The sequence below is a fragment of the Vipera berus genome (genome assembly GCF_964194415.1).
Source record: "Vipera berus genome assembly, chromosome: 1".
Classification (NCBI taxonomy): Eukaryota; Metazoa; Chordata; class Lepidosauria; order Squamata; family Viperidae; genus Vipera; species Vipera berus.
In genome coordinates this window covers 18,841,060-18,866,710 of record NC_138202.1, presented here as the reverse complement: position 1 = coordinate 18,866,710, position 25,651 = coordinate 18,841,060, and the positions used below count along the sequence as shown (strand labels likewise).

Here is a 25,651-nt window from a genome sequence, read left to right as displayed (position 1 = left end):
TGGGGGCCTGGGCAGGAGTGGGACAGATCTGAGGGTCTCTGGCAGAAGGAGGGTCTCTGGGCCAGGGCCAAGGCAATGGGGGCCGTTCCCTCACTGTTTCCAGTATGGCTTCGCGGGCCGCATGAAACCACTTCACGGGCTGGATCCGGCCCCCGGGCCTTGTGTTTGACATGTCTGTTCTACAGGAACTATTCTGTTCTATGTTTGGAACAAATTTATTTATTTATTTATTTTATTTTATTTGTATACCGCCTTTCTCCCGAAGGACTCAGGGCGGTGAACAGGGCAATACATATTAAAAAACAAGATACAAAAATTAAAAACGATTAAACAAAATGCCCATGAATAAGTTAAAACACATTAAAAATAGGTTAAAACAGATTAATAAAACCCAACCCCATCCCATCAGGCCAGGCCAGCTTGTTCGAAGAGGTAAGTCTTTAGATCGCGCCGGAAGGAGCGGAGGTCGGGCGCCATCCGGAGCTCGACCGAAAGATGGTTCCATAAATCCGGCGCACCCACAGAGAACGCCCTCCCCCTGGGGGCCACCAGTCGACATTCTTTGACCGGTGGCACCCTGAGGAGGCCCTCTCTGTGGGAGCGTACTGGGCGGAGAGAAGTTGACGCCGGCCACAGGTGCTCCCCAAGGTATTCCGGACCCATGCCATGAGTTTCAAATGAGTTTCTTTCATTCATTCATGTCTGTAGCATACATTCCTTTTTATATAATATATTTTATTGATGTTTAACATAGTCACCTTAATGTTTGGTAAACATTTCCGGCCTCTTTGTGTCCCGGTGCGGTGCTATGGTGGTAGGGAAGAACAAGCGCCTCACCAAAGGAGGCAAGAAAGGTGCAAAGAAGAAAGTGGTGGACCCCTTCTCAAAGAAGGACTGGTATGATGTCAAGGCTCCAGCAATGTTCAATATTCAAAACATTGGAAAGACATTAGTTACCAGGACTCAGGGAACAAAAATTGCCTCTGATGGGCTGAAAGGTCGTGTATTTGAAGTAAGCCTTGCTGACCTACGGAATGACACACAACAGTGTGTTGTCTGGGTTTACATTTAAAAAAAACATTCACTAACAGTTACAGTAGTTTCTATGTTCTATAATCCACATAGTACCCTTACCTGATTTCCTCTTTTTCCTGTAATGTTCTCTTTTGCCAACCTTAAGGAATACAATTCTTGTTGTTTTGATAGATAACCATTGGGTATACAAAAATTTATAATGTTTCTACAGATAATGATCACATGAACTGTTCTGTTCTATGTTTGAAACAAATGAGTTTATTTCGTTCATTCATGCCTCTAGCATACATTCCTGTTAACTATCAATTTTGTAAGGAATGGTTCAGTCTTATCGTTGGCATCTGCAGCTGAAGTGTTTAGTGTTCCTGAGACAGATGTTGTATTTCAGTAATGGTAAGCCTCTCTGTAAGTGCTAGAATGAGCATGTATGGGTGGGAGGGTGATACATGCTGGTTTCTCCTCCTTCCCCATCCTCTCAGGAATGCCTCCTGTCTGTCTTCCCCTGATATTAACACTGAAGAGAAATTATGTTCTAAAACAGAGATCTTCTTTCCTAGATTAAATGGTAATGTTCTAGGAGTAACACTAATTAATTAGGGGAAATGGAGTTATTCAGCAATTAATGGGAATCGTGGCACATCCTTTGAGTTAATTTCATGTAAATGGCGCACATAATTATCTCTATTTTAAATAATTAAGAATGAGTTAATGTAACTATTTAACCTTTCACCATCGATTGTTGAACAAAAGACACATATACACACACAGAAATCCAGTAATCACATCTGTGGTTGTCTAGCAGAAACACATTGAGCCAAAGCACGACCATCTTTTTTGTCCTTATCCTTCCCACTGGGCTCCTCAGACCAGCCACCCAGAAGATGGCAACTTCTGGGTTCAGATGGACTTTCTTTCTCAGAGTCTCTTTCTCTCTTGAAAAGCAATGACCTCTCTTAAAATGCAAAGACGGCTTCCTGCAGGCAGGCAAATGAGGGCTCTTTCCAGAAAAAAAAGAAACCAATGCAAAAGACGAAAATAAGCACCAGACAAAAATGTTCTTTCATTGGTCTGTTCCTCCACTCCCCCACTTACAACCACAACTGAGCTCCAAATTTCCATTGGCAAGCAAGTCACTTGTTAAGTGAATTGTGCCCTATTTTATGATCTTTTTTTGCCACAGTTAAGCAAATCATTGCAGTAGTGAAGCAAATCTGGCTTCCTCAAATTTAATAATAATAATAATAATAATAATAATAATAATAATAATAATAATAATAATAATAATAATAATAATAATAATAATAATAATAAGTTGGAAGGGACCTTGGAGGTCATCTAGTCCAACCCCCTGCTCAGGCAGGAAGCCCTATACCATTTCAGGCAAATGGCTGTCCAGTCTCTTCTTAAAAACCTCCAGTGTTGGAGCATTCACCACCTCTGGAGGCAGGTTGTTCCACTGGTTAATTGTTCTAACTGTCAGGAAGTTTCTCCTTAGTTCTAGGTTGCTTCTCTCCTTGATTAGTTTCCATCCGTTGCTTCTTGTCCTGCTTTCAGGTGCTTTGGTGAATAGCTTGACTCCCTCTTCTTTGTGGTAGCCCCTGAGATATTGGAACACTGCTATCATGTCACCCCTCACCCTTCTCTTCGTTAAACTACACATACCCAATTCCAGCAACCGTTCCCTATATGTTTTAGCCTCCAGTCCCCCAATCATCTTTGTTGCCCTTCTCTGTACCCTTTCTAGAGTCTCGACATCTTTTTTACATCGTGGTGACCAAAACTGGATGCAGTATTCCAGGTGTGGCCTTACCAAAGCATTGTAAAGTGGTATTAGTACTTCACGTGATCTTGATTCTATCCCTCTGTTAATGCAGCCTAGCACTGTGTTGGCTTTTTTGGCAGCTGCAGCACACTGCTGGCTCATATTGAAGTGATTGTCTACTAGGATTGTCTACTAGGATTCCGTGATCCCTCTCACAGTTACTACTACTGAGCAAGGTACCACCTATACTATACCTGTGCATTTGATTTTTCCTGCCTAAATGTAGAACCTTACTTTTTTCACCATTGAATTTCATTTTGTTAGATAGCGCCCAGTGTTCGAGTCTGTCCAGATCCTCCTGTATTTTAAGCCTACCTTCTGGAGTATTGGCTATTCCTGCCAGCTTGGTGTCGTCTGCAAATTTGATGAGTTTCCCATCTATCCCCTCATCCAAATCATTGATGAAGATGTTGAAGAGCACTGGACCCAGAACAGAGCCGTGGGCACCCCACTACACACTTCCTTCCATGTAGATGCAGTTCCATTGAGGACCACACGCTGAGTACGGCCTGTCAGCCAGCTACGAATCCATCTGGTGGTGATGCTATCTAACCCACATTTTTCTATCTTATCAAGTAGTAGGTTGTGATCTACTTTATCGAATGCCTTACTGAAGTCCAAGTAAATTATATCTACAGCATTCCTGGATTCCTGGGCGTCCTCCTGGATTCACGACTCAGTTTTGAAGATCATATTGGAGTCATGGCTAGGGGGGCATTTGCCCAGATTCGCCTGGTATGCCAGTTACGCCCCTTTCTGGACCGAGATGCCCTACGTACAGTCACCCACGCACTCGTTACCTCCCGTATAGATTACTGCAATGCTCTCTACATGGGGCTGCCCTTGAAGACCACCCGGAGGCTTCAGCTGGTGCAAAATGCGGCCGCGCAGGTAGTGATGGGAGCACCCCGATACTCCCATATTACACCCCTCCTGAGTGAGCTGCATTGGTTACCGGTTGCCCTCCGGGTGAGATTTAAGATGCTGGTACTTACCTTTAAAGCCCTACATGGCTTAGGACCGGGATACTTGCAGGACCATCTGCTGCCAGGAACGAATTCCCATCGCCCAGTACGCTCACACAGAGAAGGCCTCCTCAGGGTACCGTCGGCTAGACAATGTCGGCTGGCGACCCCCAGGGGGAGGGCCTTCTCTGTGGGAGCACCAGCCCTGTGGAAGCAGCTCCCCCATGAGCTTCGGATGGCCCAAGATCTCCAGTCCTTTCGCCGTGGCCTCAAAACACTCCTTTTCCACCTGGCTGACCTGGACTGACAGGGATTTTAATTATGTTTTTAATCTTTAACTCTAATTTTTACATTTATTTTAATTTTAATTTTAATTTATTGTACAGAGGCCTTTAATTTCAATTTTATCTTAACTTCTGTATTTATTATATGTTATTGTTGTTAGCCGCCCTGAGTCCTTCGGGAGATAGGGCGGCATATAAGTCCCAATAATTAATAAATAAATAAATAAATAAATAAATAAATAAATAAATAAATAAATAAATAAATAAATAAATAAATAAATAAATTCCTCTGGTCCACTAATTTTGTCACTCGGTCAAAGAATGTAATAAGATTTGTCTGGCATGATATGTTTTTGACAAACCCATGTTGACTTTTAGTGTTTAGAGTTTAGAGTTTTATTTGATTTATATACCGCCCTTCTCCTTGGTAGGGACTCAGGGCGGTTCACAGGGCATATATAAAAAAGACAATACAAAAATTAAAAAAGATTAAACCCATGCCCAATTAAAACAGTAATACAAATTTAAAAACAATTAAAAACCCATAATCCCCCATCAGGCCAGACCAGCTATTTCAAACAGGTGGGTCTTCAGGCCCCGACGGAAAGTTCGGAGGTCTGGTGCCATCCGGAGCTCCACCGGCAGTTGGTTCCATAATGCCGGAGCGCCCACAGAGAAGGCCCTCCCCCTGGGGGCCACCAGTCGGCATTCCCTGACTGGCGGCACCCTGAGGAGGCCCTCTCTGTGGGAACGCACAGGGCGGAGGGGAATCGATGCCGGCAGCAGGTGGTCCCTGAGGTATCCCGGACCCATGCCATGTAGGGACTTAAAGATCGTAACCAACACCTTGAACCTCACCCGAAAGACAACTGGTAACCAATGCAGCTCGCGGAGCAAAGGTGTAACATGGGAGTACCGGGAAACTCCCAAGACAACTCTCGCGGCCGCATTCTGTACCAGTTGGAGCCTCCGAGTGGTCTTCAAGGGAAGCCCCATGTAGAGAGCATTACAGTAGTCAAGGCGAGAGGTCACGAGCGCATGAGTGACCGTACACAGGGCATCCCGGTTCAGATAGGGCCGCAACTGGCGCACCAGGCGAACCTGGGCGAAAGCCCCCCTAGTCACGGCCACTATATGATCTTCCAGGGTAAGCCGTGAATCTAGGAGGACTCCCAAGTTGCGAGCCCTATCCACAGGGGGTAAGAGCTCACCCCCCATAGAAAGAGATGGAACATTTTGAATGTCCCGGGATGCCGGAATGCACAGCCACTCAGTCTTGTCAGGGTTGAGCTGAAGTCTGTTCCTCCCCATCCAGACCCGAACCGCCTCCAGGCAACGGGACATCACGGCGAGGGCATCACTGGGGTGGTTTGGGGTCGAAAAGAAAAGTTGGGTATCATCGGCATACTGATGATACCCAACTCCAAAACCACGAATGATCTCACCCAGCGGTTTCATATAGATGTTGAACAGGAGAGGCGAGAGAACCGACCCCTGAGGAACTCCACAAACGAGAGACCTAGGGGCCGATCTCTGCCCCCCTGCCAACACCGACTGCGAGCGTCCCAGGAGATAGGAGGAGAACCACTGAAGAACTGTGCCTCCCACTCCCAATCCCCTGAGACGCCGCAGCAAGATACCATGGTCGATGGTATCGAAAGCCGCTGAGAGGTCTAATAGGACTAGGACAGAGGAATATCCCCTATCCCGCGCCCTCCAGAGATCATTCACCAGAGCGACCAATGCCGTCTCCGTGCTGTACCCGGGCCTGAAACCCGATTGGTAGGGGTCCAGATAATCCGCTTCATCCAGGACCAGAGGGAGCTGATGCGCCACCACACTCTCAACAACCTTCGCAAGAAAGCGAAGGTTGGAGACTGGACGAAAGTTGTTCAAAACAGCTGGGTCCAGGGCAGGCTTCTTGAGGAGAGGTCTCACCACCGCCTCCTTCAAGACGGTGGGGAAATAACCCTCACTCAAAGAAGCAGATATAACCGCCTGGAGCTAGCCTCGTGTCCTCTCCCTAGCTGCATAAACCAGCCAGGAAGGGCACGGGTCCAACAAACATGTGGAGGAGCTCAGCCTCCCCATAATCCTGTCCACTTCATCAGGGGTCACAGAATCGAACTCTTCCCAGATAACATTGACAAGACCGCCCGTGTCCTGATCGCCTGACTCTGCCCAGCTGGAGTCCAAACCGGTCCGAATCCGAGCGATTTTATCCGACAGATGTTGACTAAATTCCTCGGCACGACCCTGCAAGGGATCCTCCCTCACCTCCTGATTAAGAAGTGAGCGAGTCACCCTAAACAAGGCGGCTGGGCGATTATCTGCGGACGCGATGAGAGTGGAGAAGTAATTACACCTCGCCACCCTCATCGCTGCGAGATAAGACCTAATATAGGTTCTTAACCGCAACCGGTCGGGTTCGGATCGGCTAGACCTCCAGCAGCTCTCTAGGCCCCGTTTCCGACGCTTCATCTCCCGGAGCTCCGCAGAAAACCATGGAGCTCGCTGGGATCTGCGCCGGGTCAGGGGCCGCAAGGGTACAACCCGGTCAAGTGCCTCAGTGGCTGCCCTTTCCCAGGCTTCCACTAAGGCATCAGCCGAGCTGTGAGCAGTGGAGGCAGGTGGGGACCCCAGCGCCGCTTGGAATCTATCAGGATCCATTAAGCGTCTGGGGCGGTACCATCTAATTGGCTCCGTACCCCCACGGCGGGGGGTGGCAAAACGGAAGACCAGCCGCAGGAGATGATGATCGGTCCATGACAGGGGCATAATAAATAGAAAGCCCCCACCTAGATCATCCAACCACCGTCTAGATAAAAAAATCAGGTCAAGGGTGTGGCCTCCCTCATGAGTTGGCTCTGAAATTACTTGCGTCAGGTCCATGGCCGCCATGGAAGCCATGAACTCCCGAGCTAGCTCAGATGAACCTCCCAGGGATGGTAGATTGAAGTCTCCCAAAACTATAAGTTTGGGAAACTCAACCACCAAACCCGAGAGGATATCGAGCAGCTCGGGCAGGGCTGCCGCTGTGCGACTAGGCGAAATGTACACCAGCAGCAAGCCCAACTGCGCCCCAGGACCAAATCTCATAAAGAGAGACTCACATCCGACTATCTGAGGAACGGTGGTCTCCCGCGGACATAAGGTCTCCCTAATGGTAACCGCCACTCCCCCACCCCTACCTTGAGCTCGTGGCCGATGTAGCACCCGGAAGCCTGGTGGGCAGAGGTCAACCAAAGGGACCCCACCCTCTGGGCCCAACCAAGTCTCCGTGATGCAAGCCAGGTCCGCATGCTCACCCTCAACTAAATCCCTAACGAGGGGAGCTTTATTAACCACGGACCTGGCATTCAGGTACACCAGCCGGAGCTCAGGAGGCTGCACATCCTCGCTCCCGGCACCTCGGGGAAGAACCAGAGGGTCGGAGTGCCTCACCGCTTGTAGACAGCGGAGACGGCCCTCCCGGTAACGATATGGCCCCCTGTCTATCCGCCTGCTGCCTTTCCCCGTCGTGGGAATTGGTAATCCCACGACCCGCTCATGAGCCCCAGATGTAACCACAACCCGCTCCCCCCGAACGCCGTCAGACCCAGGCCTGGCCTGCAACACAGTTGTTTGGCTACCCCCCACCGCCAGACAACCACTACCCCCCACCCCCCTCCCCAACCCCCTAAAAAATTTGACTAAAAAATTAACCAGGGGCCTCTTATTAAATTTATATCGAGAACCCCTGGCCTTACCCGGCCATCTCTCAGGGTCCCAACAATTGGGCCCCTCATCGAGACTAGGGATAGAAAAGAAGGCGGGACGTACCCAGGAGAGGGGGGCACCCCTGAGGGCGAGTAAGTCCGTATCGGAATATCGATGCATACAGTCAGCAAGTCCAGAGAGGGCAGTCCAATGATTAAAACCAACAGGAGGATCGAAGGAAAGGAGTGGGACATTTGGGCCATCCACCAACCAACTGCCACTTGGTTGGATGCTCCCAGGGGCACACCACAACCCGTCCTCTCACAACGGGGCGCGAGTCTGCCCCCGGGGATGGTCCAAAATGTGATGACTTTGTTTGCATCATGGTGTTCGCTGATTTGTTGTTTGATTATCTTTTCCAGAATCTTCCCAGGTATTGAGGTCAGGCTGATAGGTCTGTAGTTTCCTGGATCCATTTTTTTCCCTTTTTTGAAGATGGGAAGTACATCAGCTCTCTTCCAGTCCTCTGGTAGTTCCCCAGTGCTCCAGGATCTTTGAAAAATATAGTTCAGTGGTTCTGAGATCACATCTGCCAGTTCCTTGAGAACCTTGGGGTGTAATCCGTCTGGTCCTGGTGATTTGAACTCGTCTAGGCTGGACAGGTGTTCACTTAGCATTTTTTTGCCTATCTTAACTTGCATTTCTATTCTGTTTTTTATGGCACTGGTTTTGGTAGGTTGGACTGTTTTTTCCCTTTGTGTAAAGACAGATGCAAAAAACGAGTTAAATAGTTCTGCTTTCTCCCTGTTGCTTGTCACCTTCTTGCCACTTTCCCCCACTAATGGACCAATCATTTCCTTAACTTTTTTCTTGTTTTTTATATGTTGAAAGAAGCATTTTTTGTTATTTTTGACTTTGGTCGCAAGCCTTAGTTCATTTTGAGCCTTAAGCTTTCCTCACTTCATCTTTGCAGGCACGGGCTGTTTGCTGATATTCTGACTTAGTTATGTGTCCCTCTTTCCAATTCTTATACTTGTCCTTTTTATCTTTCAGTTTATCAGAGAGTTCTTTATGTAGCCATGCTGGTTTCTTTTGAGAGCTGTTATATTTCTTCTTTGTTGGTATTTGCTTGTCAGAAGCCAGCTGTGAAGGTCGCAAAAGGTGGCCACTTGTCATAAATACAGTTGCCAGTTGCCAAGCATCCGAAATTTGATCACGTGACCGTGGGATGCTGCAACGGGTATAAGTGTGGAAAATGGTTATGTCACTATTTTCAGTGCCATTGTAACTTTGAATGGTCACTAACATGAATGGTTGAGAGTTGAGGACTTCTTGTAACACCAGAAACCTGGTCAATTCTGGCTGCCTTTATGGCCAGTATTCCACAAATGCAACTAAAACCTACTTGTATTCCTAACTTTCTCACACTATCCTGTGCAAGCTAGGATCTCTAATCCTAAGGTTTAGCTTGCGAGCCAACATGCTGTTGCACATCCCACTAACACAGCATATTGCGTCCGCAGATAACCGCCCAGCCGCCCTGTTTAGGGTGACCCGTTCCCTTTTAAATCAAGGGACGGGAGAGGACCCCTTACGGGGACAGGCCGAGGAATTTAGTGAATATCTGGTGGACAAAATTGCTCAGATTCGGGCTGGTCTGGAGTCTGACTGGGCAGTATCTGACGAGGGGAAAGCGATGGGTTTGGCCGAGAACATTTGGGAAGAGTTTGACCCTGTGACTCCGGATGAAGTGGACAGGATCATGGGGAAATTAAGTGCCACCACATGTCTGTTGGACCCGTGTCCCTCCTGGCTGGTTTATGCGGTTCGGGAGGTTACACGAGGCTGGGTCCTAGCAGTTATCCTACCAGGCTCAAGGTTGACTCAGCCTTCCATCCTTCTGAGGTAGGTAAAATGAGGACCCAGATTGTTGGGGTCAATTAAGCTGACTTTGTAATAATGCTGCTTGGGGGGTGTATGAAAGCCCTAATAAGCAGGCATATACATAGAATGAAGGCTACTGCTAAGCTTGTAAGCCGCCCTGAGTCTTCGGAGAAGGGCGGGATATAAATGGAATTAAAATAAATAAATAAATAAAATAAAATAAAAGTTATCAATGCTTCACTGAGTGAGGGGTGCTTCCCTGCCGCCTTGAAAGAGGCGGTGGTAAGGCCCCTCCTCAAGAAACCTGCATTGGATCCAGCTTTCTTGCAAAGGTTGTTGAGAGCATGGTGGCACGGCAGCTTCCTTTGGTCCTGGAGGAAACTGAGTATCTGGATCCGTACCAATCGGGTTTCAGGCCCAGGTATAGCACAGAGACGGCATTGGTCGTGCTGGTGGATGATCTCTGGCGGGCCTGAGATAGGGGTTATTCCTCTGTTCTGGTCCTATTAGATCTCTCAGCAGCTTTTGATACCATCGACCATGATATCTTGCTGCGACGTCTTGAGGGGTTGGGAGTGGGAGGCACCGTTTTACGGTGGTTCTCTTCCTACCTCTCGGGCCGTTTGCAGACGCCGTTGGCAGGGGGGCAGAGGTCAACCCCTAGGCCCCTTAGTTGTGGGGTGCCTCAGGGGACGGTACTCTCGCCTCTCCTGTTCAACATCTATATGAAGCCGCTGGGTGAGATCATCCGTGGCTTCGGGGTGAGGTATCATCAATATGCTGATGATACACAGCTTTTCATCTCCACCCCGAACCAACCCAGTGATGCCCTCGATGTGATGTCCCGTTGCCTGGAAGCGGTACAGATTTGGATGGGGAAGAACAGGCTCCGGTTCAACCCGGCCAAGACTGAGTGGCTTTACATACCGGCATCTCGTTTAGTCCAAGAGGTTCCATCTTTGGTTATGGGAGGAGAGATGTTACCTCCCGTTGATAGGGCATGCAATCTAGGCGTCCTCCTGGATTCACGACTCAGTTTTGAAGATCATATTGGAGTCGTGGCCAGGGGGGGAATTTGCCCAGGTTCGCCTGGTACGCCAGTTGCGCCCCTTTCTGGACCGAGATGCCCTACGTACAGTCACCCATGCACTCGTTACCTCCCGTATAGATTACTGCAATGCTCTCTACATGGGGCTGCCCTTGAAGACCACCCGGAGGCTTCAGCTGGTGCAGAATGCGGCCGCGCGGGTAGTGATGGGAGCACCCCGATACTCCCATATTACACCCCTCCTGCGTGAGCTGCATTGGTTACCGGTTGTCCTCCGGGTGAGATTTAAGGTGCTGGTACTTACCTTTAAAGCCCTACATGGCTTAGGCCCGGGATATTTGCAGGACCGTCTGCTGCCAGGAACGACCTCCCATCGCCCGATGCGCTCACACAGGGAGGGCCTCCTCAGGGTGCCGTCGGCTAGACAATGTTGGCTGGCGACCCCCAGGGGGAGGGCCTTCTCTGTGGGAGCACCAGCCCTATGGAACCAGCTCCCCCCTGAGCTTTGGATGGCCCCAGAACTCTGGTCCTTTCGCCACGGCCTCAACACACACCTTTTCCATCAGGCTGACCTGGACTGACAGGGATTTTAATTATGTTTTTAATTTTTAACTTATTTTAATTTTAATTTTAATTTATTCTACAGGGGCCATTAATTTAATTTTCTTTTAACTTCTGTATTATTGTATTTTATTGTTGTTAGCCGCCCTGAGTCCTTCGGGAGATAGGGCGGCATATAAGTCCCAATAATAAATAAATAAATAAATAAATATTACCACATTCAGGTTGTACTTCAATATCTTGTCCTTAATTTTTAGTTTACTGCTTATTCTTTCCCTGCACCCTGTATAAAATTGTTTACCATAAAAAGGAATAGTATTGTGGGCTTGTATATAAGAAGTCAAACTGTCTTCCCTGTGTTCAATTTTTAATCTATTTAATCTATCTGTTTAATCTATGGTAGAGAGCACTGATTAGTGTCAAAGCACATGCTTTGCAAGCAGAAAATAGTAGCTAATACCCCAAGCAAAGTGTCCACTTAAGAGAATCAAATGGAAGGTACTGGTAAATATTTCTTCTTCTTCTTCTTCTTCTTCTTCTTCTTCTTCTTCTTCTTCTTCTTCTTCTTCTTCTTCTTCTTCTTCTTCTTCTTCTTCTTCTTCTTCTTCTTCTTCTTCTTCTTCTTCCTCTTCCTCTTCCTCTTCTTCCTCATCTTCCTCTCCTCCTCCTCCTCCTCCGGAGTTATGGATTTGGGGGTCAATGGTTAATAGTCTTGATGGCCATCTAATGGGAGGCTAGTGACTTTGCTGGTACAGTTGGTTGGTCACTGTGAGAACAGACTGATGGACTAGATGGACCAGGGATCTAATCCAGCAGCTCACTGCTAATGTTTTCATAGGATCAGACACACAAATTAACTTAGGAAAGATGAATAGTTGACTTACAAATCACATTCTTAATCTACCTGATACAGTGTTAGGAGCACTGCCTGGCAGAAGCTCTTGAGCCTGATGTGGAAATAAATAAAATTGAATCTGGTACCTTCTTCATACAAAACTACGTCAACCAGAAATTCTGGAAGTTGAATCCCAGTACATCTGGAGGATATTATGCCTCAGATGTCTGCATTATTCACATTGCTGTTTATTCACTTACCCTTTAAGATGTGTTTTGACCTTCCCCCCATCATCTGATTGTATATTTCTCTGCCCAATCTACTTCATGTCTTTGGATTAAAGGGGAGGCCCTCCAGATATTGTGGACATCAACATACTTCTGCACCAGCAAAGATTGTGAGACTTAATGTCCAAACATCTGGAAATGACAATTTTGCTTACTCTGGTTCAATTAATATTAAACCATTCCAAATTAACTGCATATACCTACACTGAAAAGCTGAGCAACCTTGTTAAGTGAAGATAGTTTTGAACTTTAAGGAGGATTCAGCATCCTAGTTTGGGATGCTACCTGGAGACAACCAACAATAATGAGTCATCCAAGAAGAAATCCTTGGAGTAGCACAGGGCTGATAGAATTATCATCTTAAGGCTCCCTACTGGCACCACCATGAAATTCTATCAAGCTTTTATATCCATATTTCTTAAGGGATCCTTGTCTTCAAAACAAGGGGTGTGTACATGTGTTGTTTGGTCCTATCCACAGTCTTCAGAACTACCCACAATAGAGAATGAGTTATTTCCACGAAATCATGAAGCAGGTCCTGCTAGAGAGATCTGTGAATAAAATGCGAAGGAGTGTGTCTCATAAGCAAATGTTTCCAAGCCAGATGAATCATCCATGATTCTCTCTGCCACTCATATAGCATTTTTCATAGTTTCCTTGCATTTGGCAGATATTTGAGCTTCTGACAAATTCTGTATGAAGGGCAGTCAACTTTATAAAAAGAAGAACAAAAACACAAAGAGATCACCACCCACTATTAAGTTAAAGTGAAATGGGATATGAAATTTGATTAGATTGTAACTGAGTGCTCTGAACAGAGTAAGGAAAACAGGGAGGGAGAGAGATAAATCCAGCTTTCATAGATGCATATTGGTAACTACCACACCAAGTGATATTTGCTGCCACAAATAATGTTTAAATTGGTTTTTAATACATAGATGGGACTTCTTTGGGCCAAATAACAGCTCCCAACAGTCCTGTTAGCATGGCCAAAGCAAAAAAAAAGGGGGGGGGGGTTTCAGTCAATTCTAGACAACTATAGATTCTACAACTCTGACCACATTCCACAACAATGTTAATGTGTTTTCCTAGAAACTGAACCTTTTTTTAAAAAAAAATCATCTAGTCATAGGAATATAGTTTTGATTTTTCCAATGACGGGACTTGAGAAAAACATGTGACTTCCATACCCCTAATGAAAAATAATAATAATAATAATAATAATAATAATAATAATAATAATAATAATAATAATAATAATAATAATAATAATAATAATAATAATAATAAGAAGAAGAAGAAGAAGAAGAAGAAGAAGAAGAAGAAGAAGAAGAAGAAGAAGAAGAAGAAGAAGAAGAAGAAGAAGAAGAAGAAGAAGAAGAAGAAGTTGGAAGGTACCTTGGAGGTCATCTAGTCCAACCCCCTGCTCAGGCAGGAAACCCTATACTATTTGGTATAGTTTGGTCCAGACTGTGGGGTTGTTAATTTAACTGGATTTTAGATTTACTCTTGGGGCTTGAATTTAATTTAATTGTTTTAATTGTTTTTAATTTTTTGTATTCATGGTTTTAACTGCCCTGTAAACCGCCCTGAGTCCTACGGGAATAGGGCGGTATACAAATCCAATAAAATAAATAAATCAATAAATATTTCAGACAAATGGCTGTCCAGTCTCTTAAAAACTTATGCACATTGAGGTAAACAGGCTGTCAAACAAGAATTGTAGAACCTTTTGTATTCCCAAAGGGAATATTGACTTCCTGGTAGACCTATGGTTAATTTTCTATGAAGTTGATATTCAGATGACTGAAACACCAAGGAAGGAAAAAAAGAGGCTAATCCAATGAGATATCAAATACCCCTGGCAGCTACAGAAAACTAGGCACCAACCATATCCACTGAGAAAAGAACCCTGCAACAGATCATCAGCAGTTCCCCAGCTTCCCAAAAATGAGTACTAGGCAGTCTAGAATGTCTTCTTGAAAAGTCTTCTGCTAATTAGAGCTTAAAACAACATTCCAGCATAACCTATTTCCAGAAAGGTATATATTTTAATGCGCAGAGAGCAACATGTATATGTGTGTATTTAAACAGGTTTTGATTTGAAGTGCAGTGAACTGTGTTATTGAAGCTTCTGAAACAAAAATCTCATTTCTGCATTTTATATGTCTGTGTGTGCGCGCACGCATATTCAATTTATAATCCCCGAAGGAAAGTCCTATAGAAACAGAAATGTGTTGCCAAAATAAATGATAAATAAAGCAGTGAATTTAAGTTATAAAAAGGCAATATTACACTGCTTTATCGGCATAGCTAATATTAGAGTATTCCAAGCAGGAAATTCCTCGGCTATGCACCGAGAAAAACTTAAATGTAGTAACATATTCACATATTGTACTCCTTAAAGAATGATAAGAGTGGAGCAGTGGGCTAATGCCTCCTTAAGTAACACCAGCTGCCTGCAATTAGTGCAGTTTTGCATCCCACCAGGCTCAAGGTTGACTCAGCCTTCCATCCTTCCGAGGTAGGTAAAATGAGGACCCAGATTGTTGGGGGCAATTAAGCTGACTTTGTAATAATGCTGCTGGGGGGGGGGGGAAAGCCCTAATAAGCAGGCATATACATAGAATGAAGGCTATTGCTAAGCACATTGATTTGTGCTTTAGATTGTAAGCCGCCCTGAGTCTTCGGAGAAGGGCGGGATATAAATGGGATTTAAAAAAAAAAAGAATGATAAGCAATGGAAGAAGAATCAGTCAAGGTTCTAACCAAGCTATGCCAGCAAACTGGGGGAACTGATTGGAAGAAACCAGTCTACATTCCTGTACCAAAAAAGAAATCTTAACAAAATGCAGAAACTATCACATAATATCCTTAATTTTGCATGCCAGAAAAATAATGCTTAGGATCATCCAATGCAGATTAGAGCCTCCTTGGAAAAAGAGTTGAAGCCGGTTTTAGAAAAGGCCAAGGAACGTGAAACATTATTATTGAGGTATGCTGGATAATTGAGAAAGCCAAAGAATATTTTTAAAAAGTCACTATGTGCTTCATCAATTATAGAAAGACTTCCAATTGTGTCAATCACATCAAGCTGTAGAAATAAAAATGGGAATCCCAGAACATTTTAATGAGAAAGTCATATTCAGGTCAGGAAGCCACAGTACAGGAAAAAATATACCGAAACCAACTGGGTCCTCTGTGCTATGTTGATGATATTACCCTGATAGCTGAAAATGCAAAGTACCCTAATATTTAAAAATCAAGAAAAATAAAAAATAGTAAAATTAGGGTCAGAACCTTATATAGAAAATCTGTCTATGTGGTCTCTGAGTATACAACAACATGATCTCACATAAGCAATCGAATAAATCAATCCTAAGAAAGAAAAAACACCACAGAAGGCAGCAGTAGCAAACTAGATTCCACAATAAATTTCACAGTTTTGTTGATTCCCAGGTCATGTAAACTCAATACTACAACTTTGCACATATCTAAATCAGGAAGAATTGGCTGCTATTGCTGTGTGTTTACAGAATATGAAACTGAAGGGGGAGGAGGGTTATTCCACTGCTTTGCACACTTGCAAAGAAGCATCCGAAACAATCTTCTCGTCTTCAGAAAACATAAGAAGGGAGGGATGGCAACCTTCCCAATTTGACATGTTGCTATCAATTACAGGCATCTTAATTAAATTGTGGTATTTGTCTCTATGCAACTCAGCAGTCAAATTTCCCTTCTCCTCTCCTTAGCTCAGATTTTCACAACTTAGAGCAGGGGTGTCCAACCTTCGCAACTTTAAGACCTGTGAATTTCAATTCCCAGAATACCCCAGCCAGCTGTTCTGGGGATAACTCTGGATTGATTTGTTTGATGATCCGTTTGTTTGTTTTCCTGGCTGTCCATGGTATTCTCAGGAGTCTTATCCAACACCAAAAGAACACCAATGATACCTATCCTACTTCTTCAAAGAGCCGTGGTGGCACAGTGATTAGTATGCAGTATTGTAGCTTGACTGCCCACTGCCAGGAGTTCGATCCTGACCAGCTCAAGGTTGCCTCAGCCTTCCATCCTTCTGAGGTTGGTAAAATGAGGACCCAGATTGTTGGGGGCAATTAAGCTGACTCTGTAAACCATTTAGAGAGGGCTGTAAAGCACTGTGAAGTGGTATATAAGTCTAAGTGCTATTGCTATTCCATGTTTCACTTCCATAAAATATTACGGGGAATACTATGGTTTGCCTTACAGAGAACTGTAAATTCTACACTCCAGTCTTATCACCATAACTCTTAAAGGGACATAGGTAAAGGTAAAGGTTCCCCCGCACATGCGTGCTAGTCGTTTCTGACTCTAGGGGCCGGTGCTCATCTCCATTTCAAAGCCAAAGAGCCAGCGCTTGTCCAAGGATGTCTCTTTGGTCATGTGGCCGGCATAACTAGACGCCAAAGGCGCACGGAACGCTGTTACCTTCCCACCGTAGTGGTCCCTATTTTTCTACTTGCATTTTTACGTGCTTTTGAACTGCTAGGTTGGCAGAAGCTGGGACAAGTAACAGGCGCTCACTCTGCCACGCAGCACTCGGGATTCGACCCGCCAAACTGCCGACCTTCTGATCGACAACCTCAGCGTCCTAACCCACTGAGCCACCGCGTCCCTTAAAGGGACATAAATATATTTAAAGTGTTCTCTAACACATGCACAGCTTTATGTTTTTTCTAAACTTTTTTTTCTCTTGGACACAGAATTCTAGACTGAATTTCTATGATAGATAAATTTGTCTAAAGACCAAACTTTAATTGACAGATTGATTGATATTGCCATGGCTGTCTAATACGTCTTGTGTCTTTAGGGTCACATTACACTCTTTGAACTCCAAAACAGTACTACTAGTTAATTACACATACTTCTTAGTGTGAAAAACACAAATAAAAATGGAAATAACTATGCATGGAAAGAAATTGGGGAAAAAAATCCTATCTAGTAGTTCCTATTTACTTCATGTTTACTTAAAAATATAACAAGTTTCTGTTGGAACCAAGAAGTGATAGTTTCACTTTCTTAAATTCATTTACTGAGGAAGCAACAAATAATGCCATATTTTGTATCACTGGGAAAGGAACTGAAAATAAAACACCAATACAAAGCTGAAGTACAGCCAAATTTGCAACGCAATATACAATTCTGACAATCACTCATTCAGGAAGTGAGAAAGTACTGAAAAGGCAAGCAAATGCCACACAGTTGACTGCATAAGAGTTGAAGAGGGATAAGTAAAAAAAAATGATGCAAACAGTGGGAGTGTGTGAGGAGAATCAAGGAAGTTAAAGCCTGGATTTTTTTTGGTTTATCAACAAGAAATCTTAATCTGAAAAAAGGATAGAGATAAAGTTGTTGCTGTTAACTTGGGAAGGAAATTAGAATAGGGACTTCAGAATAAGGAAGAGATTTACCACTACATAGAAAGAAGACTGGAGAAGACTCCTGCAAGTCCCTTGGACTGCGAGGCGATCCAACTGGTCAGTCCTAGAGGAGATCAACCCTGACTGCTCTTTAGAAGGCCAGATCCTGAAGCTAAAACTCAAATACTTTGGCCACCTAATGAGAAGGAAGGACCCACTGGAGAAGAGCCTAATGCTGGGAAAGATTGAGGGCAATAGAAGAATGGGATGACAGAGAATGAGGTGGCTGGATGGAGTCACTGAAGCAGTAGGCGTGAGCTTAAATGTACTCCAGAAGATGGTAGAGGACAGGAAGGCCTGGAGGAACGTTGTCCATAGGGTCGCGATGGGTCGGACTCGACTTCGCAGCTAACAACAACAACAGAAAGAAAAAATTGAATCAAAACTTGGAAGTTAGGGGAAAAAATGAACTAGGAAGCTGGATACAAGAACATTAGCTGCCACAAAGAAGAGGGGGGTCAGCTTCTTCTCCAAAGCACCCAAAGGCAGGACAAGAAGGAATAGGTGGAAGTTAATCAAAGAGAGAAGCAACCTAGAAGTAAAGAACAATTTCCTGACAGAACAATTAATCAGTTGAACGACTTGCCTCCAGACGTTGTGGGTGCTCCAACACTGGAGGCTTCTAAGAAGAGATTGGACAACATCTAGAATGGTATAGGATTTCCTGCTTAAGCAATGGGTGAGATTAGAAGACCTCCAAGGTCCCTTCCAACTCTGTTATTCTGTTAGAAAGATATCCTGGGGAGAAATGAGAGAGAGAGAGTTTAATCTGGAGCAATAGCTAAAAGAAATAAACTAGAATTCAGCACTAAAGGAGTTAAAGGAACACAAAATGCAGGATTGCTCATGAACAAGGAAGAAATAAAAGGAAAGACATAGAATATATATTTTTTTTTGGTCTCTCTGCACCACCCTGCCTAGATAATTTCACCCACTGCATCTAACAGGGAAGAAGAGTGCAGAGATTCACTTAATTGTGGCAAGAAAGGTTGTAAAATTAACAATTAATTGTAAAATTAGGACAATTAACCAGTGGAACAGCTTTCCTTCAAAAGTTGTAGGTGCTTCATCACTGGAGGTTTTTAAGAAGAGACTGGACAGTCACCTGTCTGAAATGGTATAGGGTCTCCTGCTTGAGCAGAGAATTGGACTAGAACAAGGGTGTTAAACTCGCAACGTCACGTGACATCACGACGTATCGTGACTTTTTTTAAAAAAAAATAATTTTAATTCCATTTATATCCCGCCCTTCTCCGAAGACTCAGGGCGGGTTACAAGCTTAGCAGTAGCCTTCATTCTATGTATATGCCTGCTTATTAGGGCTTTCACACACACCCCAAGCGGCATTATTACAAAGTCAGCTTAATTGCCCCCAACAATCTGGGTCCTCATTTTACCTACCTCGGAAGGATGGAAGGCTGAGTCAACCTTGAGCCTGGTGGGACTCGAACCTGCACTAATTGCAGGCAGCTGGTGTTACTTAAGGAGGCATTAGCCCACTGCTCCACCAAGGCTCTTATGAGGCTCTTTTTGCCATTGCTGGCAATGGGGTGGGTGTGGTTTCGCTATGATGCATCCGGCCCGTGGGCCAGCAGTTTGACACACCTGGACTAGAAGAACTCCAAGGTCGCTTCCAGCTCTATTCTGATGGAAAATGGGAAAAACTCACTTAACAACTGTCTTGCTTACAATGGAAATTTTGGGCTCAGTTGTGCTCTTAGAATAGAATAGAGCTGGAAGGGACCTTGAGGTCTTTTAGTCCAGCCCCCTGTTAAAGCAGAAGAACCTGTACCATTTCAGACAAGTGACTGTCTGGGCTAAGTCCAGGAATAATAATAATAATAATAATAATAATAATAATAATAATAATAATAATAATAATAATAATAATAATAATAATAATAATAATAATAATAATAATAATAATAATAATAAAAAAGTTGGGAGGGACCTTGGAGGTCATCTAGTCCAACCCCCTGCTCAGGCAGGAAACCCTATACCATTTCAGGCAAATGGCTGTCCAGTCTCTTCTTAAAAACTTCCAGTGTTGGAGCATTCACCACCTCTGGAGGCAGGTTGTTCCACTGGTTAATTGTTCTAACTGTCAGGATGTTTCTCCTTAGTTCTAGGTTGCTTCTCTCCTTGACTAGTTTCCATCCATTGCTTCTTGTCCTGGCTTCAGGTGCTTTGGAGAATAGCTTGACTCCCTCTTCTTTGTGGCAGCCCCTGAGATATTGTAACACTGCTATCATGTCACCCCTCACCCTTCTCTTCGTTAAACTACACGTACCCAATTCCAGCAACCGTTCCCTATATGTTTTAGCCTCCAGTCCCCCAATCATCTTTGTTGTTCTTCTCTGTACCCTTTCTAGAGTCTCGACATCTTTTTTACATTGTGGTGACCCAAACTGGATGCAGTATTCCAGGTGTGGCCTTACCAAGGCATTGTAAAGTGGTATTAGTACTTCACGTGATCTTGATTCTATCCCTCTGTTAATGCAGCCTAGCAATGTGTTGGCTTTTTTGGCAGCTGCAGCACACTGCTGGCTCATATTGAAGTGATTGTCTACTAGGACTCCGAGATCCCTCTCACAGTTACTACTATTGAGCAAGGTACCATGTATACTATACCTGTGCATTACCTGGTAATGTTACCTGCATTACCTGGTAATGTTCTTGTTTTTTCTTAATTAGAGCTTTATTTACTGAATTTGCAATGGAAGGGAGGAGTGAATTCGCCTCTTATAACACCCACCCCACCCCCAAATCTGGTGGAATACATGGCCATGCTGAGAGAGAGGTTGGAGTCAATGGCCTAGTTGACTCCTTCCAAATTTAATTCAGTGAGAAAGGAGGTGGGTTAGGGGTAGGTTTTAAACCTTGCTCATAATATAAGACCAAGAATAAACCAGTGAAATTGAAATATGGGAATTTCCCATCAAAAGAGAAGAAATAATTCTTCACACCATACAAAATTTATCTATGAAATTCTCTAGCAGAAAATGTCATGTCAACCTCAACAGTTCTGAAAAAGGGTTACTCAGATTTATGGATGTTAGGATTATATACTATATGAATGGCTATCACATTGTGATAACTATATATTAAATCCAATATCAGACCCAAGATGACCTCAATACCAGGTGCAGAATATATAAGTGGAAAAAAATGAGGTTGCATCTATGACCTGCTAATACAGGTAGTCCTCAATGTACCAACATTTGTTTAGTGACTGTTCAATGTTACATGGCACTGAAAAAGGGACTTATGGCCATTCTTCATACTTACAACTGCTGCAACATTCCCATGGTCACATGATCAAAATTCAGACAATTGGCAACTGACTCATATTTATGACAGTTGCAGTGTCCCAGGGTCATGTGATCACCTTTTGCGACCTTCCGACAAGCAAAGTCAATGGGCAAACCAGATTCATTTAACAAAGGTGTTATTAACTTAACAACTGCAGTGATTCACTTAACAATTGTTAGAAGAAAAGTTGTAAAATGGGGCAAAAATCACTTAACAACTGTCTTACTAAGAGTGATGGTGGTACAGTGATTAAAATGGAGTATTGCAGGCTAGCTTTGCTGGCTACCAGTTGCCAGCAATTTTTATTTTTATTTATTTTATTTTAATTCCATTTATATCCTGCCCTTCTCCGAAGACTCAGGGCAGCTTACAAGTTTAGCAGTAGCCTTCATTCTATGTATATGCCTGCTTATTAGGGCTTTTGGGGGCCCCAAGCGGCATTATTACAAAGTCAGCTTATTGCCCCCAACAATCTGGGTCCTCATTTTACCTACCTCGGAAGGATGGAAGGCTGAGTCAACCTTGAGCCTGGTGGGATGCGAACCTGCACTAATTGCAGGCAGCTGGTGTTACTTAAGGAGGCATTAGCCCACTGCTCCACCAATTTGAGTCTCACTGGCTCAAGGTTGACTCAGCTTTCCATCCTTCCGAGGTCGGTAAAATGAGGACCCAGATTGTTGGGTTGCTGACTCTATAAACTGCTTAGAGAGGGCTGTGAAGCATTGTGAAGTGGTATATAAATCTAAGCACTATTGCTATTGCTACTTAGCAACAGAACATGTGGACTCAAATGTGGTTGAATTCGAGGAATACTTGTAGTCTTCTAAGGCTGCCTGACTGGCTATTATGTGAGCAGTGTGGTGGCCACATTTGGGCTTTAGCTTGATCTAGCAAGTGACCTTTTTGCCCTTGGGTTAACCAATTGAAAAGTTCTCCTAGATGGTACTGTTTCACATGGAGAAACCCTGAAGCCTTCTGCAGAATGACGACTCCAGGGACGTTCTCACCACAGATCACTGCAAAAGCTTTTCTCTTCATGACTAGTTATTCTGCAGTCCACCAACAGGTAACATTGCCAGGCATATTTTATATTCTGTTCAGGTGTCCAATTAAAATTGTAGAAATAGCGATAGTCACATCAGGCAACCAGCCCAGCACCTGTGAAGTGTGAGATAGGGCCGGCTGCTTCAGTGACATCCAGCCTGAGCCTCTCCTGTCTCCATTTGCAAAGGTTTTTCAAGCTTATTTGAAGTTGCCAGGTCACTCCCACAATATGCAATTGGTTTTCCTAACTGCAGCTTGTTATGCAAAATGCCTTATTTTCAGAATAGCATCAGACCAGAGAAGGTGCAAATAGAAAACTAAAGGCACTGTACTTAGGCAAACAGAAAAAAACTCTGCAAAAACATAAAAGCCCCAAAAGAAGTTCTACTAATTATTTTTATTTTTTGCATTCTATGGTAAAGAGAACAAATGGTACAATTTCATACTGTACTATTCTGTTCGTGGGGTCCTTGGTGCTCTCTGAGCTTGGTGGTTTTCTTGCAGATGTTTCATTATCCAAATTAGTAACATCATCGGTACTAGGGTTGATGATTTTACCTAATTGGGTAATAAAATGTCTGCAAGAAAACCACCAAGCTCAGAGAGCACCAAGGACCCCACACTTCAATCCTGAGCTACAAATATTCTCTTCTATCTATACTGTCTTAACAAACTGGAACAATAGGCCCTATCCAACAAAATGAACTTTAACGTGGAGAAAAGCAAAGTTTTACATTTAGGCAGGAAAAATCAAAAGTACAAGTACAGATTAGGTGAGACCTGGCTCAAAAACAGTAAGTGTGAGAGGGATCTTGGAGTCCTGGTGGACAATCACTTGACTATGTGCCAGTAATGTGCAGCAGCAGACAAAATATCTAATATAATCCTGGATTGTATAAATAGAGGCATAGAATCAAGATCACATGAAGTATTAGTACCGCTTTATAAAACCCTAGTAAGACCATACCTGGAATACTGCAGCCAATTTTGGTCATCATAGTACAAAAAGGATGTTGAGGCCTTGGGAAAAGTTCAGAGAAGAGGAACTAAGATTGGAGTGTCTTGAGGGACGACAGGAGACAGTAGGCACGGTCCAAAAAGAACTTGTTTATTGGGCAGAGGTCCCGCGTGAGGCACCGCCGGGAATCCCCCGTATTTATAGTCAACAGCAACATTAACAACTTTGTTTATAACCAATAAACAGGCGGGGTTCTCCCGCCTAACGATAACACCCAATAGGGAAGAGACCGGCTAAGGTAGGCGCGGCTGACAGCGGGTTGTTGCTGGGGCCAGCTGGCAGCTTTGACAGCTCCGGCTGGACTGCGCATGCGCAGTGCACTGACAGCTGTCAAACCGGCTGATTCTGACAGCTGTCAACTGACGCGCAGGCGCAGTACACTGACAGCTGTCAAACTAAGCTTAACCAAAAGGCTGCCGGGGATTCCTTATTGTTTGTGAGGGGAATGTATGCTGAGTACATAACTAAGATGATCCAAGGCCTGGAGACTAAAACATATGAAGAAAGGCTGCAGAACATGGGTTTGGCTAGTCTAAAGAAAAGAAGAAATAGGGGAGACATGATAGCAGTATTCCAGCATTTGAGGGGCTGCCACAAAGAGGGGGTCACATTATTCACCAAAGCACCAGAGGGCAGGACAAGAAACAATGGATGAAAACTAATCAAGGAGAGAAGCAACCTGGAACTAAGGAGAAACTTCCTGACTGTGAGGACAATGAACCAGTGGAACAGCTTGCCTCCAGAAATTGTGGGCACTCCATCATTGGAGATTTTTAAGAAGAGACTGGACAGTCACTTGTCTGAAATGGTATTGGTCCTCCTGCTTGAGCAGGGAGTTGGACTAGAAGACCGCCAAGATCCCTTCCAGATTCTATTCTATTCTATTCTATTCTATTCTATTCTATTCTATTCTATTCTATTCTATTCTATTCTATTCTATTCTATTCTATTCTATTCTATTCTATTCTATTCTATTCTATTCTATTCTAGGTTTTTGTTGTTGTTGTTGTTTTTGGCACTGCCCAGGAAGATCCAAGGAGTGGGTTAGGACCATTTTTGAAATTTATACAATAATAGATAGCTTATTGGCATAATAGGTGGGCCATATTTTTAATATCTTTGTTCATTTTTAAGTTTCCCTAAACTGTAGTGGGTATAATAGCAAGGCAGTGACTTCACTGAAGCTGCCCTAAACTGAAGATGTTTTAGTAGCCATGCAGTGATTATTTCTGGGCCAAATTTTTGACCTGCATTTTGAGACTGAAGAGGGGACAAAATAGCTCAAACAATCTTTATATTTTTCTGCTAAAATTTGGTGGAGTGATCATGAAGGATTTCCAGAGCTGTGAAAAGTGGATGAAGAGCTACATGCAACTGAGCTGCCCTGGTTGTCATTTCCTGCTCTGTAAGCATGAACCTGATCTAAGCAAGTAATTGAATGGAGAATTGAATTTCAACACTTTTTTTTTCAACTCTTGCTGCCAAAACACACACACACACACCCTCCCAAAAGTGGCTAAGGCTAATTTTTTCAGACTGTTGTGTTGTGTTATTTGTTGGAAGAGAAGTTAAAGAAAAAAACATGCCATAAGCTTTGCAAGACTGAAGGTACCCATTATGCTTCTTATTAAACCATCTGGTCCACCGTAGGGATCTGATGGCTGCCTTAAGTCTCTGAAGGTGAAGGCATCTATTTTGTCCCTTAGACAGGAATTTAAAAAGTCAGAATGAATGGGCCAGGTTTGTACTGTACAGCAGTTGAAAATAGGGTCTCCCAGTCAGGGCTGAGATCAATACATTTTGAGTTGTTCATACTTTAAACTTATAATTTATGACATTAGGAATGGAAAGGGTAGCTGACCTTGAGAGAGAGAGACAAGATTCTTAGCAAAGCAACAAGAAGAAAAACATGCTTGAAGTTCAAAACAAGCAGAAAATATGCATTAAACAGCTCAGAAAGAAATCTCCCTAATTTACATAGGTATAAGAAATAGAGGAGTACAGCATAATCAGGCTTTGGAGACTATAATAAAAGCAGTCTTAGCCTTACTGCAGAGTTGATTCTTGGTCCAGCCTACTTGATTGCAGGCTGACATCAAGCTTGTCAATGATACCAAACTATTCACTATAACACAGTTTTTAAAAGGATTATGAAGATTATGAGATTCTAACATAAAAAAATCAAAGTTCACATATATATCAGTGAGATCACAGTTGATAGTGATCAGGAAAGGGATATTAGATCAGATGGAACACTTGATGAATACGGTATGTGAAATTGGTGCTACAAAAAGGTGAAATTCATGTTTGAAATTTTTAACATATGAATTTAAGCTAAAATAGCCAACACAGTTACATTTTTATATAGATTTGTGGTGAAAATGCAATTGGAATATTA

The 25,651-nt window shown here is 43.7% G+C and overlaps 1 protein-coding gene across 1 annotated transcript; it reads left to right on the top strand.

The window, feature by feature from the left end:
• Window positions 1-787: 787 nt before the first annotated feature.
• Window positions 788-1,072, top strand: LOC308663954 (small ribosomal subunit protein eS1-like; the record flags this gene model as incomplete). Its single annotated transcript, XM_081320806.1, has 1 exon — window positions 788-1,072. Exon 1 carries the CDS (start codon window positions 809-811, stop codon window positions 1,070-1,072), a length of 264 nt encoding a protein of 87 aa, XP_081176932.1. The 5' UTR covers window positions 788-808.
• Window positions 1,073-25,651: the final 24,579 nt, after the last annotated feature.